Raw genomic sequence first — 14,886 nt, 5'->3', positions numbered from 1 at the left:
GCGATTTCCGGATTTACCTTCACCAGGAACACTCAAAGTACAAATACCCGGAAACGTATAAGGAGCATTATGACCACAGGGGACCAAGGATATAATAGTCAAATTTATCCAAGGTCAACTTTGTCTGAGGAAGTTGGAATCTTAGTTTTAAAATAATAACTAAAAGCATGTTACTTATATTGTTTAAGTTACTAACAGTCCACCTTACTTTAGATTTATCACATGACCACTTTACTTCCTCTTTATTGTTTATACATTGCATATGTGTCATTTATTGGTGAGTGGTTATTTGATACCTTTAAGATCCTTTAAGAGAAAATTTGTACAAACACAATCGTAATCGTAACCAATGTTTCATTACACACTTACGAGAATTTCTTTGGTAAACTTAAGAAGTCAATTCCGGTCCTAATTCTGATAATATTTCCAGACCAAGGATTTGTATAGTATTACTATACAAATCCTTATCCAGACTATTCCACCAGGCACCAACCCTTTAAGTGTCTTTTTTTCCTTACCTGTTTCGGGTCTTTATACACTGTATAGTTCAAGCTTTCGAAAAGATACTTACAATTTTTTTAAATGTCACAGACATAAGGGATCGTGTAAAATAGCATAAACTGAATGCATGTTATACAATATGTGTAGCTTTTTTAAAAAACTTGTCTTTCTTGCTTATAATGTTGCGTTTCAAGAAAATCAAAAAAAAAATTAAAAAAAAAAACAAACATTTACGGACCGACCATTTAGCTTCAAAATGGGGGTATGTTTTTTTCTGAGTAAGAAAATTATTTAGTTTTTCAGCGCTATCACCCACATATTTTTTTCGAAATTAGCACTATTATATACGGTATTAGGAAAAACAGGAATCAGAACATTATTTTGTCATCTGCCTGACCACAATATATTTTTTTCTCATAAAATTGGGGATCAGAATATTTTTTAGGAAAAAACCATAACCCCCCTTTTGAAGTTAAATGGTCAATCCCTTATAGTGTACTGATATAATGTATGAATAGTAATATACTGGAATTGTTTGAAAAAAAAAATATAATTATTTACGCCAACGTAAATACTTTAATAAAAAAGATAGGATATATGTCGGTGAAACAAAAATTTCAAATCTAATTGAAATTTAAAATGCCCATGAACTCACTGATCATGCAAGAGTGATTCTATTCATAAAAAGTGTCCGTGTAACAACTAAAACATTTCCGTGTATCATCAAAAAAGTGTCCGTGTAACACCCGACAGGGGGTACTCTCTCCCACCTCCAACACCCCACCTCCTACCTCCCACCTCCCATCCTGTTACGTCAATTTTTCTCCCACTTTTTAATTGTACCTATGAAATGTACAAGTTGTAGACTAGTCTGGTAGATATACAAATTGCTAGCACCATTATTGGCATTTAAGTAAGTAGAGGTATAAAAATATCATGTATCTAAGACGTAAATATCAATCAGTACACATCCAACATCCAATTGATTTATCGTAAAAACGTCATTAACAGTCAGAGAGAAACACGACCTTGTGTAATACCAACATATAGGTATCGACAGACTGTAGTATCCCATTAAGTACCTGGAAAATTTGTTAAGGAGACTACGGAATATGACCTCTACATATACTTGATTTATAATACTCCATTCCGCATGTTCCGTGTGTTTCATAGTAAAACATTATGTGTTTGATTATGCAGAAATAGTGTTAGGAATGCGAATACATCATTCACATAACGGTCAACTTCTTAACAATTGCTATAATTGTGTAGACTAGTTGACCGTCCATGTAATGTAGTTGAAATAAATCTTGTATACTTTTTTTTAATGCAAAGATGTCTCAACTTTAATTTTTTCTCATTTTAAAAAGAACTCACATATTCCAGAGTTTAGTAGTCTGTCGAGTACTTGTTTAGCATTATTTATAAACATAAGAAGATGTGGCATGATTGGCAATGCGACAGCTATCAACCAGAGTACAAATGACGTAGATGTAAGCAACTACAATCAGTGGCATAAGAGTGAAAAGTGTGGGCAGTGGAGGCTTGTGAGAGTGACAGGCAAAAATAAAAAAAGTTTTTCTATAATCTAGGAATTATTCACTGTCCTCTTTCGTGTTCAGTATTTTTTCCCCAAAAAAGTGTTAGGAGGAAACTGCTCCCTTGTCCACAGCTTCTACTCCAGTGACTATGTTGAAGTAGTGTAAAGGTCACCGTACGGCCTTCAACACTTTACGATGATCAAAATCAATATCGTATACTCGGCTATTTAAAAAGGTCCCAACATAAAAAAATGTGAAACTGTTCAACGAGATAACCAATGGCCTGATTAATGCCAAAACCAATTAACAATTAACGAAAATCTTCTGAAAGGAAATATGGCCATACAAAATCGGCTCTGATTAATTTTACATAGAAACTATTTTTTTCTCCAACATTCTTCTCTCCCATCTCCCACCCCATTTCTCCCACCTCCCAACCCCTTGCCACCCATCTCCCACCAACTCTTCTCCCACCTCCCACCTCACCTTTTAGCTGTCCACCCCTCTTCTATAGCTCTGCTGGGGGCAAAGTCGTACAATGTTTTTTTTTTAAATTGATCTCTTTTGACATTTTCAATTAAGGCCTAAAAATAAGATGAGTAGTCGTTATTTATTGCAGACACTACACGAATCCGGATAGGGGGTGACGCTGGGGTTTTGTTACCCCACCCTTTTCATATAATTTAGATTTTTAAAATGTATACCTTTTCAAATATTGCGTAGGTTAAAATGTTACCTTTTCCCATATTGTTTGGGTTTCATGTGGTGTGGAATACCAAAGTGTCAAAAGAGAGAAAACTGGCTGATAAAATCACAGCCGGGAACACCATGAAAGAAGACAGACGAAGAAGTCACGGGAACTTTATTGAGGACCTTATCATATATTTCTGATAGTTTCCCGACCTATTCACATATTTTCAAGTTTGAAAAGGTGACCTTTTCCAGCGGCACGTCCTATCACCTTGTGTATAGGAAGTGCGATTGCACTCCAAATAAAAGTTGGTTTCTCTTAGTTTGATTTTTCGTCTATTTATGCAAACCACGTGGCTTTTAGCCATTTTTAAAAATATTTTTGAATTAGATTCATATTTAGATTCCTATTTTCGGTGACATGGTATTGTGTATAGCTAAACTGAAAAAAGTAGAATCACAAAAATACTGAACTCCGAGGAAAATTCAATCATAGGTTTGAACGTTGTTTTCAATTTAGACTTATATATATAAACAAGTCTAAATTGAAAACAACGTTCAAACCTATGATTGCGTTGGATAAAAACCGCAATTTTTATACGTGTGCATGCAAAACAAATTTCTTGGCAGAGGGGTTTAAATACAACACAAACAACATTTTCCAAAAGACCAAAAAAGTGAAAAAGTATATTTTAACAAAACGCATTTGACTAGCAGGTCGAACAACAGATGTTCTTAAACTCTGCTGACTGCCATTGGCGATTGCCAAATAAAATATATAAATATAACAGAAACAGAAAATCGACATCATAAACATTTTAAGAAGAAAATCAGTTATTATTAAACAGTAAAAAGATGGTTTTAATTTCAACTCTAGTTTCTGGCTGCTAGAAAAGATTGCTACAAATGAACATAAATGCTATTTTGTTATTTTGGGGCGAGGGGTCATAAAACAGAATGAAAAACTAATTTGAGAATTTACGTATTGGTTATACTGAATAAAAAATATTTTTACAGGGCTTTTCGTACAAGAAATGGCTTCCAATATTTCCATTTGTGGCATCTGTGACCTCCGACATCTTTCAAATCCATCTACACACTGGTGCCAAGACTGTGACGAAGCTCTCTGTTCAGAATGCAAAGAACATCATACTTTATTAAAAGCAACACGTGGGCATACAACTATTCCAATTAATGATTATCAAAAATTACCTGCCTTCATAACCGATATTAAACAATACTGTGACATACACAATAAAACATATCAAAATTATTGTCAGAAGCATGAATGTCCGATTTGCTACAAGTGTATTCAAGACCATGCATGCCAAATGTACAGAAAGTATTTTACCCCTCGAGACGGTTATAAAGCACTCAAAGACGTCTCAGATTTTTCAGGATTTGAATCAGAGTGTTTCAGATTTACAATCAAACATCACGCACATGAGGTCAGCCCGTGAAGATAATTTGGCTAAACTAGCAGATCAGTGCAAATCAGCAGTCAAGAAAATTCGAGAGTTAAGAATTAAAGTGAACCATCATCTTGATGCTGTTGAGAAGAGCCTGTTCACACAGTTTCAGGACGCCGAGAGTAAATGCAGTCAACAAATTAAAGAAGTCATTAAAAGTCTTAATGAAGTAGAATCGGAAATTTCAAATTTTGATAACATATTACAAGGTATAAAGCAACATGCTTCACAACTCCAAGTTTATCTGGCGACCAGAGAAATCGAAAAGCAAGTCTCAGAAAAAGAAAAACGATTGACATCCATGATGGAAAACACACATTTTGATGATTTTACAGTCAGTTTGGAGATAGAAACACAGATAAGAAATATTCTATCCGATGTGAACGTGTCTGGAATAGTATCTGTGGAAACAGTACCAACCAATGAAAAATTAATCAACAGGAAATCAAGACAAGCTCAAATAATTACAACTGTTGTCAAGTCCTTCGACAATATCAAGTTAAAGCAAGTAAACATGTTTGATTCTGGTAGTAAACAAGTTACCGGATGTATCATACTCCCAGACGGACGAATGGCATTTACTGAATACAAATACAAGCGATCGTCTTTCAGAAAGGCAGACGGAAGTCCTGATTTCGAAATTCAAATGAAAGAAAGTAGTGTATTTGATTTAACTATAGTCGACATTCGGACTGTTGCTGTAAGTTCTGGTTGGCATAGTATTGACGATAAAGCATGCATTAAGATGATTGACATAAATTCGGGAGAAAAGACCAAAACGATAGCTACGAAGTCAAGGGGCTATGGAATTGTTTGTGTTGATGACAATTTGGTATATTTGGGGTATAGTCCAAACGGAATATATAAAATTGACTTAAACACCAACGTAGAGAGTGTTATTAGCAAAGCTATTAATCTTTGTCGAGGATCATATATAACTAATTTGAATAATCAATTCTACGTGACGAACGAACGATGTTGCACTGTTACTAGCTTTGATACCAAAGGCAACGTTATCTGGGATTACAAGGACAATGTAAATATGATAAAACCAAAAGGGATTTCTGTTGATAACAGTGGAAATGTGTTTGTTGCATCTGCCGGTTCAAACAATGTGACGCTGATATCACCAGACGGAAGCAGTGCAAAACAAATACTCGACAATCAAGATGGACTAGGAGAACCCTGTGCACTGCATTACGACTGTTCTACCAATCGTCTCCTTGTGACTAATTGCATGGGCACTGCATTTCTGTTTGAAGCGATATAAAGGTTCACCAATCAGGTACAAATACACGGATACTTTTTTTTTCAACTTATTTTATCTTGTTTGTAATAATTGCGAGTTAGAGTTGGAATATCTTAGAGTAGTCTGTTCAGAAAATATTTTAGATAATGAATAAAAAGACAGCTATTTCTTAACTAAAAACAGTTACAAGAAAATTGGTGAACACACAAAGTGTCTATTCTGTATGAAAAAGAGATTTTTTGGTTGTCGGAATAGAAGGATACTAGAAAATTCATACTTAAGAAACTCTAGTTTTCCGGATTTAGCTTTACTTTAGGTCCAGATTTGGCTATACTTTATTGTCCTTTTTAGTTTGATAAGCTCTTCAACGTTTGTATTTGGATAGGATTTTTTAAGTGTTCCGGGCATCACTGAGAAACATTAATTGAAATTCGCATCTGGTGCAGTATAATTTGTACTGTTGATATTATAATAAGATAACAACCATGTTAAAAAAACATAAAACGTTTAGTGGAAAAAAACCGAATGTATATCTTTATGTTTTTATTATTTATATTCGCAGCTTTACAAACTATGTGGATTAAGTTAAAAAGGATTAATGCTATTTCTGATAAGAAACACAATCAATTATGCAAATTTAACATATGAAACATTACAAAGGTAGAAAAAATCAACGGAATGGCATATAATATTATGCAAGTCCAAACTAAATGTTTGCAAGAAAATTCTCTTGGTCAATAAGGTAAAATACAGAGATCAATGTAATTTGGCAAATATATTTATACTTTATCAACACAAAACTAGGAGACAGACAAGCAAAGGTCTTGGAAAATTGTCTTATGAATATCTTGGTTGCTATGCTACATCACAGCAATGATTGCAGTTTCGTTCTTGTAAACCATGCATGTTTTTTCCTTATTCTGAAATTATTGTTTGAACTGTTTATATACATTTTAACAAGACTTTGCTGAATTGGTCCTGAGCTTTCCAAATGATTGCTAGAATCACAGTGGCAGTCTTTCAAGAAGAGAAAAACTTCTGAAATGATTTGTTTATTATTTCTTAAGCAGGTTCTTCGTTGATTATAAATAATAAGATTTATTAACATGTTTAACCCCGCCACATTCTGTATGTATGTGCCTGTCCCAAGTCAGGAGCCTGTAATTCAGTGGTTGTCGTTTGTTGATGTGTTACATATTTGTTTTTCGTTCATTTTTGTACATAAATTAGGCCGTTAGGTTTCTCGTTTGGATTGTTTTACATTTGTCATTTCGGGGCCTTTTATAGCGGACTTATGCGGTATGGGCTTTGCTCATTGTTGAAGGCCGTACGGTGACCTATAGTTGTTAATTTCTGTGTCATTAGGTGTCTTGTGGAGAGTTGTCTCGTTGGCAATCATACCACATCTTTTTTTTTTATATTTATAATTAGATCAAGTAAGTATCTCTCGCGGGAGAGTTACACTTATTGATGATTGGTCGGTAACGAACATTATATAATGTGTCCTGCTAGCTGACCAGTTCGCAATGCCTCATTACTTATTTCTAGATTAATTTTATGAATTTTTGGAAGAAGGTACATGTGTCCTCCATGTTTTTAATTATTATTATTCTTTAAGAAATTATACGTCTGGTAATCTTTTTTTTTCTCTCCTTGCTTTATATTTAACACTTCTCTCAACATGCCAAAACTGTAATGATTTACAATAAAAAGAAAATATTATCCTCTACACACATGGCCAAGATAACACTGATATATAATTTCTTATTCAGTTGAATTAATAATTAGAATAAAAAAGTTCTAAGGTTCACGGATTGTCTTTTTTTTTTTTAAAAAGCAACTTGTATTTATATTTAAGACTTATTACTGATTATTTTTGCATTGTTGCACGGTTAACATAAAGGTATAGACAGATTATATTTTTTTCAGTGTAAAGAACCAATTCGTTGCTCAATTATGAAGGTAAATCCAGAAAAGCGCTTCGGACGCATGAAATTTATAATGTGTTGTTTTCATTTTTTTTTAAATAAGTTTGAATACTTTTTTCGTGTTATTTTATTTCCAACCATACATAATAGAATTACGGAAAATGCTCATATGTGCCAACATTTAATCATGTTAATGTTTGAAAATGATATTATCACGGGTATTTTTTATAACTGAGTTTTACTTATCGGGATGTTTTTGACAACTTTCTTATCGGTATTTCATTGACAACTAATAATAAAATAACATTTATTAAGTTTTAGGCGTCTGAAGCAATTTTCTGGATGAATTTACAGTTAAAAACGTCCAAACACAAAAAATGTGAAAGTAAAGGATGTATAAGCACCTGGAAACTTGAGGAGCTTTATGACCAAAATGGACCTAACAAAAATATTAAAATTCATTTCGGACAATTTTGCCTGAAAGAGTTGGAACCTAAGTTTTAAAAATAATATATTTGTTTACCCACGGCGAATTTAAGAAAAGGCATGTTATAAATTGTGTCATTACCTTAACACTGACTACTGACCTGATGATTCCCTCGGGGACTAACAGTTTACAGCAGTGGTATTGACCCAGCTCTAGTTAACACAAGAATTTCGTGCGTTCGATGCGATTTCCGGATTTACCTTCACCAGGAACACTCAAAGTACAAATACCCGGAAACGTATAAGGAGCATTATGACCACAGGGGACCAAGGATATAATAGTCAAATTTATCCAAGGTCAACTTTGTCTGAGGAAGTTGGAATCTTAGTTTTAAAATAATAACTAAAAGCATGTTACTTATATTGTTTAAGTTACTAACAGTCCACCTTACTTTAGATTTATCACATGACCACTTTACTTCCTCTTTATTGTTTATACATTGCATATGTGTCATTTATTGGTGAGTGGTTATTTGATACCTTTAAGATCCTTTAAGAGAAAATTTGTACAAACACAATCGTAATCGTAACCAATGTTTCATTACACACTTACGAGAATTTCTTTGGTAAACTTAAGAAGTCAATTCCGGTCCTAATTCTGATAATATTTCCAGACCAAGGATTTGTATAGTATTACTATACAAATCCTTATCCAGACTATTCCACCAGGCACCAACCCTTTAAGTGTCTTTTTTTCCTTACCTGTTTCGGGTCTTTATACACTGTATAGTTCAAGCTTTCGAAAAGATACTTACAATTTTTTTAAATGTCACAGACATAAGGGATCGTGTAAAATAGCATAAACTGAATGCATGTTATACAATATGTGTAGCTTTTTTAAAAAACTTGTCTTTCTTGCTTATAATGTTGCGTTTCAAGAAAATCAAAAAAAAAAATTAAAAAAAAAAACAAACATTTACGGACCGACCATTTAGCTTCAAAATGGGGGTATGTTTTTTTCTGAGTAAGAAAATTATTTAGTTTTTCAGCGCTATCACCCACATATTTTTTTCGAAATTAGCACTATTATATACGGTATTAGGAAAAACAGGAATCAGAACATTATTTTGTCATCTGCCTGACCACAATATATTTTTTTCTCATAAAATTGGGGATCAGAATATTTTTTAGGAAAAAACCATAACCCCCCTTTTGAAGTTAAATGGTCAATCCCTTATAGTGTACTGATATAATGTATGAATAGTAATATACTGGAATTGTTTGAAAAAAAAAATATAATTATTTACGCCAACGTAAATACTTTAATAAAAAAGATAGGATATATGTCGGTGAAACAAAAATTTCAAATCTAATTGAAATTTAAAATGCCCATGAACTCACTGATCATGCAAGAGTGATTCTATTCATAAAAAGTGTCCGTGTAACAGCTAAAACATTTCCGTGTATCATCAAAAAAGTGTCCGTGTAACACCCGACAGGGGGTACTCTCTCCCACCTCCAACACCCCACCTCCTACCTCCCACCTCCCATCCTGTTACGTCAATTTTTCTCCCACTTTTTAATTGTACCTATGAAATGTACAAGTTGTAGACTAGTCTGGTAGATATACAAATTGCTAGCACCATTATTGGCATTTAAGTAAGTAGAGGTATAAAAATATCATGTATCTAAGACGTAAATATCAATCAGTACACATCCAACATCCAATTGATTTATCGTAAAAACGTCATTAACAGTCAGAGAGAAACACGACCTTGTGTAATACCAACATATAGGTATCGACAGACTGTAGTATCCCATTAAGTACCTGGAAAATTTGTTAAGGAGACTACGGAATATGACCTCTACATATACTTGATTTATAATACTCCATTCCGCATGTTCCGTGTGTTTCATAGTAAAACATTATGTGTTTGATTATGCAGAAATAGTGTTAGGAATGCGAATACATCATTCACATAACGGTCAACTTCTTAACAATTGCTATAATTGTGTAGACTAGTTGACCGTCCATGTAATGTAGTTGAAATAAATCTTGTATACTTTTTTTTAATGCAAAGATGTCTCAACTTTAATTTTTTCTCATTTTAAAAAGAACTCACATATTCCAGAGTTTAGTAGTCTGTCGAGTACTTGTTTAGCATTATTTATAAACATAAGAAGATGTGGCATGATTGGCAATGCGACAGCTATCAACCAGAGTACAAATGACGTAGATGTAAGCAACTACAATCAGTGGCATAAGAGTGAAAAGTGTGGGCAGTGGAGGCTTGTGAGAGTGACAGGCAAAAATAAAAAAAGTTTTTCTATAATCTAGGAATTATTCACTGTCCTCTTTCGTGTTCAGTATTTTTTCCCCAAAAAAGTGTTAGGAGGAAACTGCTCCCTTGCCCACAGCTTCTACTCCAGTGACTATGTTGAAGTAGTGTAAAGGTCACCGTACGGCCTTCAACACTTTACGATGATCAAAATCAATATCGTATACTCGGCTATTTAAAAAGGTCCCAACATAAAAAAATGTGAAACTGTTCAACGAGATAACCAATGGCCTGATTAATGCCAAAACCAATTAACAATTAACGAAAATCTTCTGAAAGGAAATATGGCCATACAAAATCGGCTCTGATTAATTTTACATAGAAACTATTTTTTTCTCCAACATCTTCTCTCCCATCTCCCACCCCATTTCTCCCACCTCCCAACCCCTTGCCACCCATCTCCCACCAACTCTTCTCCCACCTCCCACCTCACCTTTTAGCTGTCCACCCCTCTTCTATAGCTCTGCTGGGGGCAAAGTCGTACAATGTTTTTTTTTAAATTGATCTCTTTTGACATTTTCAATTAAGGCCTAAAAATAAGATGAGTAGTCGTTATTTATTGCAGACACTACACGAATCCGGATAGGGGGTGACGCTGGGGTTTTGTTACCCCACCCTTTTCATATAATTTAGATTTTTAAAATGTATACCTTTTCAAATATTGCGTAGGTTAAAATGTTACCTTTTCCCATATTGTTTGGGTTTCATGTGGTGTGGAATACCAAAGTGTCAAAAGAGAGAAAACTGGCTGATAAAATCACAGCCGGGAACACCATGAAAGAAGACAGACGAAGAAGTCACGGGAACTTTATTGAGGACCTTATCATATATTTCTGATAGTTTCCCGACCTATTCACATATTTTCAAGTTTGAAAAGGTGACCTTTTCCAGCGGCACGTCCTATCACCTTGTGTATAGGAAGTGCGATTGCACTCCAAATAAAAGTTGGTTTCTCTTAGTTTGATTTTTCGTCTATTTATGCAAACCACGTGGCTTTTAGCCATTTTTAAAAATATTTTTGAATTAGATTCATATTTAGATTCCTATTTTCGGTGACATGGTATTGTGTATAGCTAAACTGAAAAAAGTAGAATCACAAAAATACTGAACTCCGAGGAAAATTCAATCATAGGTTTGAACGTTGTTTTCAATTTAGACTTATATATATAAACAAGTCTAAATTGAAAACAACGTTCAAACCTATGATTGCGTTGGATAAAAACCGCAATTTTTATACGTGTGCATGCAAAACAAATTTCTTGGCAGAGGGGTTTAAATACAACACAAACAACATTTTCCAAAAGACCAAAAAAGTGAAAAAGTATATTTTAACAAAACGCATTTGACTAGCAGGTCGAACAACAGATGTTCTTAAACTCTGCTGACTGCCATTGGCGATTGCCAAATAAAATATATAAATATAACAGAAACAGAAAATCGACATCATAAACATTTTAAGAAGAAAATCAGTTATTATTAAACAGTAAAAAGATGGTTTTAATTTCAACTCTAGTTTCTGGCTGCTAGAAAAGATTGCTACAAATGAACATAAATGCTATTTTGTTATTTTGGGGCGAGGGGTCATAAAACAGAATGAAAAACTAATTTGAGAATTTACGTATTGGTTATACTGAATAAAAAATATTTTTACAGGGCTTTTCGTACAAGAAATGGCTTCCAATATTTCCATTTGTGGCATCTGTGACCTCCGACATCTTTCAAATCCATCTACACACTGGTGCCAAGACTGTGACGAAGCTCTCTGTTCAGAATGCAAAGAACATCATACTTTATTAAAAGCAACACGTGGGCATACAACTATTCCAATTAATGATTATCAAAAATTACCTGCCTTCATAACCGATATTAAACAATACTGTGACATACACAATAAAACATATCAAAATTATTGTCAGAAGCATGAATGTCCGATTTGCTACAAGTGTATTCAAGACCATGCATGCCAAATGTACAGAAAGTATTTTACCCCTCGAGACGGTTATAAAGCACTCAAAGACGTCTCAGATTTTTCAGGATTTGAATCAGAGTGTTTCAGATTTACAATCAAACATCACGCACATGAGGTCAGCCCGTGAAGATAATTTGGCTAAACTAGCAGATCAGTGCAAATCAGCAGTCAAGAAAATTCGAGAGTTAAGAATTAAAGTGAACCATCATCTTGATGCTGTTGAGAAGAGCCTGTTCACACAGTTTCAGGACGCCGAGAGTAAATGCAGTCAACAAATTAAAGAAGTCATTAAAAGTCTTAATGAAGTAGAATCGGAAATTTCAAATTTTGATAACATATTACAAGGTATAAAGCAACATGCTTCACAACTCCAAGTTTATCTGGCGACCAGAGAAATCGAAAAGCAAGTCTCAGAAAAAGAAAAACGATTGACATCCATGATGGAAAACACACATTTTGATGATTTTACAGTCAGTTTGGAGATAGAAACACAGATAAGAAATATTCTATCCGATGTGAACGTGTCTGGAATAGTATCTGTGGAAACAGTACCAACCAATGAAAAATTAATCAACAGGAAATCAAGACAAGCTCAAATAATTACAACTGTTGTCAAGTCCTTCGACAATATCAAGTTAAAGCAAGTAAACATGTTTGATTCTGGTAGTAAACAAGTTACCGGATGTATCATACTCCCAGACGGACGAATGGCATTTACTGAATACAAATACAAGCGATCGTCTTTCAGAAAGGCAGACGGAAGTCCTGATTTCGAAATTCAAATGAAAGAAAGTAGTGTATTTGATTTAACTATAGTCGACATTCGGACTGTTGCTGTAAGTTCTGGTTGGCATAGTATTGACGATAAAGCATGCATTAAGATGATTGACATAAATTCGGGAGAAAAGACCAAAACGATAGCTACGAAGTCAAGGGGCTATGGAATTGTTTGTGTTGATGACAATTTGGTATATTTGGGGTATAGTCCAAACGGAATATATAAAATTGACTTAAACACCAACGTAGAGAGTGTTATTAGCAAAGCTATTAATCTTTGTCGAGGATCATATATAACTAATTTGAATAATCAATTCTACGTGACGAACGAACGATGTTGCACTGTTACTAGCTTTGATACCAAAGGCAACGTTATCTGGGATTACAAGGACAATGTAAATATGATAAAACCAAAAGGGATTTCTGTTGATAACAGTGGAAATGTGTTTGTTGCATCTGCCGGTTCAAACAATGTGACGCTGATATCACCAGACGGAAGCAGTGCAAAACAAATACTCGACAATCAAGATGGACTAGGAGAACCCTGTGCACTGCATTACGACTGTTCTACCAATCGTCTCCTTGTGACTAATTGCATGGGCACTGCATTTCTGTTTGAAGCGATATAAAGGTTCACCAATCAGGTACAAATACACGGATACTTTTTTTTTTCAACTTATTTTATCTTGTTTGTAATAATTGCGAGTTAGAGTTGGAATATCTTAGAGTAGTCTGTTCAGAAAATATTTTAGATAATGAATAAAAAGACAGCTATTTCTTAACTAAAAACAGTTACAAGAAAATTGGTGAACACACAAAGTGTCTATTCTGTATGAAAAAGAGATTTTTTGGTTGTCGGAATAGAAGGATACTAGAAAATTCATACTTAAGAAACTCTAGTTTTCCGGATTTAGCTTTACTTTAGGTCCAGATTTGGCTATACTTTATTGTCCTTTTTAGTTTGATAAGCTCTTCAACGTTTGTATTTGGATAGGATTTTTTAAGTGTTCCGGGCATCACTGAGAAACATTAATTGAAATTCGCATCTGGTGCAGTATAATTTGTACTGTTGATATTATAATAAGATAACAACCATGTTAAAAAAACATAAAACGTTTAGTGGAAAAAAACCGAATGTATATCTTTATGTTTTTATTATTTATATTCGCAGCTTTACAAACTATGTGGATTAAGTTAAAAAGGATTAATGCTATTTCTGATAAGAAACACAATCAATTATGCAAATTTAACATATGAAACATTACAAAGGTAGAAAAAATCAACGGAATGGCATATAATATTATGCAAGTCCAAACTAAATGTTTGCAAGAAAATTCTCTTGGTCAATAAGGTAAAATACAGAGATCAATGTAATTTGGCAAATATATTTATACTTTATCAACACAAAACTAGGAGACAGACAAGCAAAGGTCTTGGAAAATTGTCTTATGAATATCTTGGTTGCTATGCTACATCACAGCAATGATTGCAGTTTCGTTCTTGTAAACCATGCATGTTTTTTCCTTATTCTGAAATTATTGTTTGAACTGTTTATATACATTTTAACAAGACTTTGCTGAATTGGTCCTGAGCTTTCCAAATGATTGCTAGAATCACAGTGGCAGTCTTTCAAGAAGAGAAAAACTTCTGAAATGATTTGTTTATTATTTCTTAAGCAGGTTCTTCGTTGATTATAAATAATAAGATTTATCTAGTTATTTGTGGTATATCTTTTTATCATTCACAAACTTTCCATAATGTTTTAGTTTTTTTATTGAAGCCTTTTCTTGCCATTCGGAAAATATCAACTAAATTTTCCACTTGTTACTTGTAGTATATAAACTGTTTTTTTTTAAAGTCATTTCAAGTAATAAGGTGCTGTTTAGTTAATCTAGAACACAGTAGTTTAACGATGTTCAAATCGCATAATTCTATTGGGAACATCCACGTAACAAACGATAACCGTGGGGAGACTCCAAAAGAAGAGAACCTGGATG

At 33.8% G+C, this 14,886-nt stretch overlaps 1 protein-coding gene across 3 annotated transcripts; it reads left to right on the top strand.

The window, feature by feature from the left end:
- Nucleotides 1-236: 236 nt before the first annotated feature.
- On the top strand, nt 237-13,553 carry LOC127724485 (uncharacterized). Of its 3 annotated transcripts, none has more exons than XM_052231466.1 (2): nt 237-277; nt 11,797-13,553. In XM_052231466.1, the coding sequence occupies exon 2, from the start codon at nt 12,064-12,066 to the stop codon at nt 13,516-13,518; it is 1,455 nt and encodes a 484-aa protein (XP_052087426.1). In that variant the 5' UTR covers nt 237-277; nt 11,797-12,063; the 3' UTR covers nt 13,519-13,553. The 3 variants fall into 3 exon arrangements, with proteins under 3 accessions (XP_052087426.1, XP_052087425.1, XP_052087427.1); XM_052231465.1 differs by lacking the exon at nt 11,797-13,553 and adding an exon at nt 3,750-5,522; XM_052231467.1 differs by lacking the exon at nt 237-277 and adding an exon at nt 8,285-8,325.
- Nucleotides 13,554-14,886: the final 1,333 nt, after the last annotated feature.

The sequence above is a fragment of the Mytilus californianus genome, unplaced genomic scaffold, assembly GCF_021869535.1.
Source record: "Mytilus californianus isolate M0D057914Y unplaced genomic scaffold, xbMytCali1.0.p SCAF_14, whole genome shotgun sequence".
Taxonomy (NCBI): domain Eukaryota; kingdom Metazoa; phylum Mollusca; class Bivalvia; order Mytilida; family Mytilidae; genus Mytilus; species Mytilus californianus.
The sequence above is the reverse complement of the archived record's forward strand: the minus strand, read 5'-3'. Positions and strand labels throughout refer to the sequence as shown.

Excerpts from the sequence above, each read along its gene's own strand:
- LOC127724485 (XM_052231466.1), top strand. The coding sequence starts at position 12,064 with ATGAATGTCCGATTTGCTACAAGTGTATTCAAGACCATGCATGCCAAA.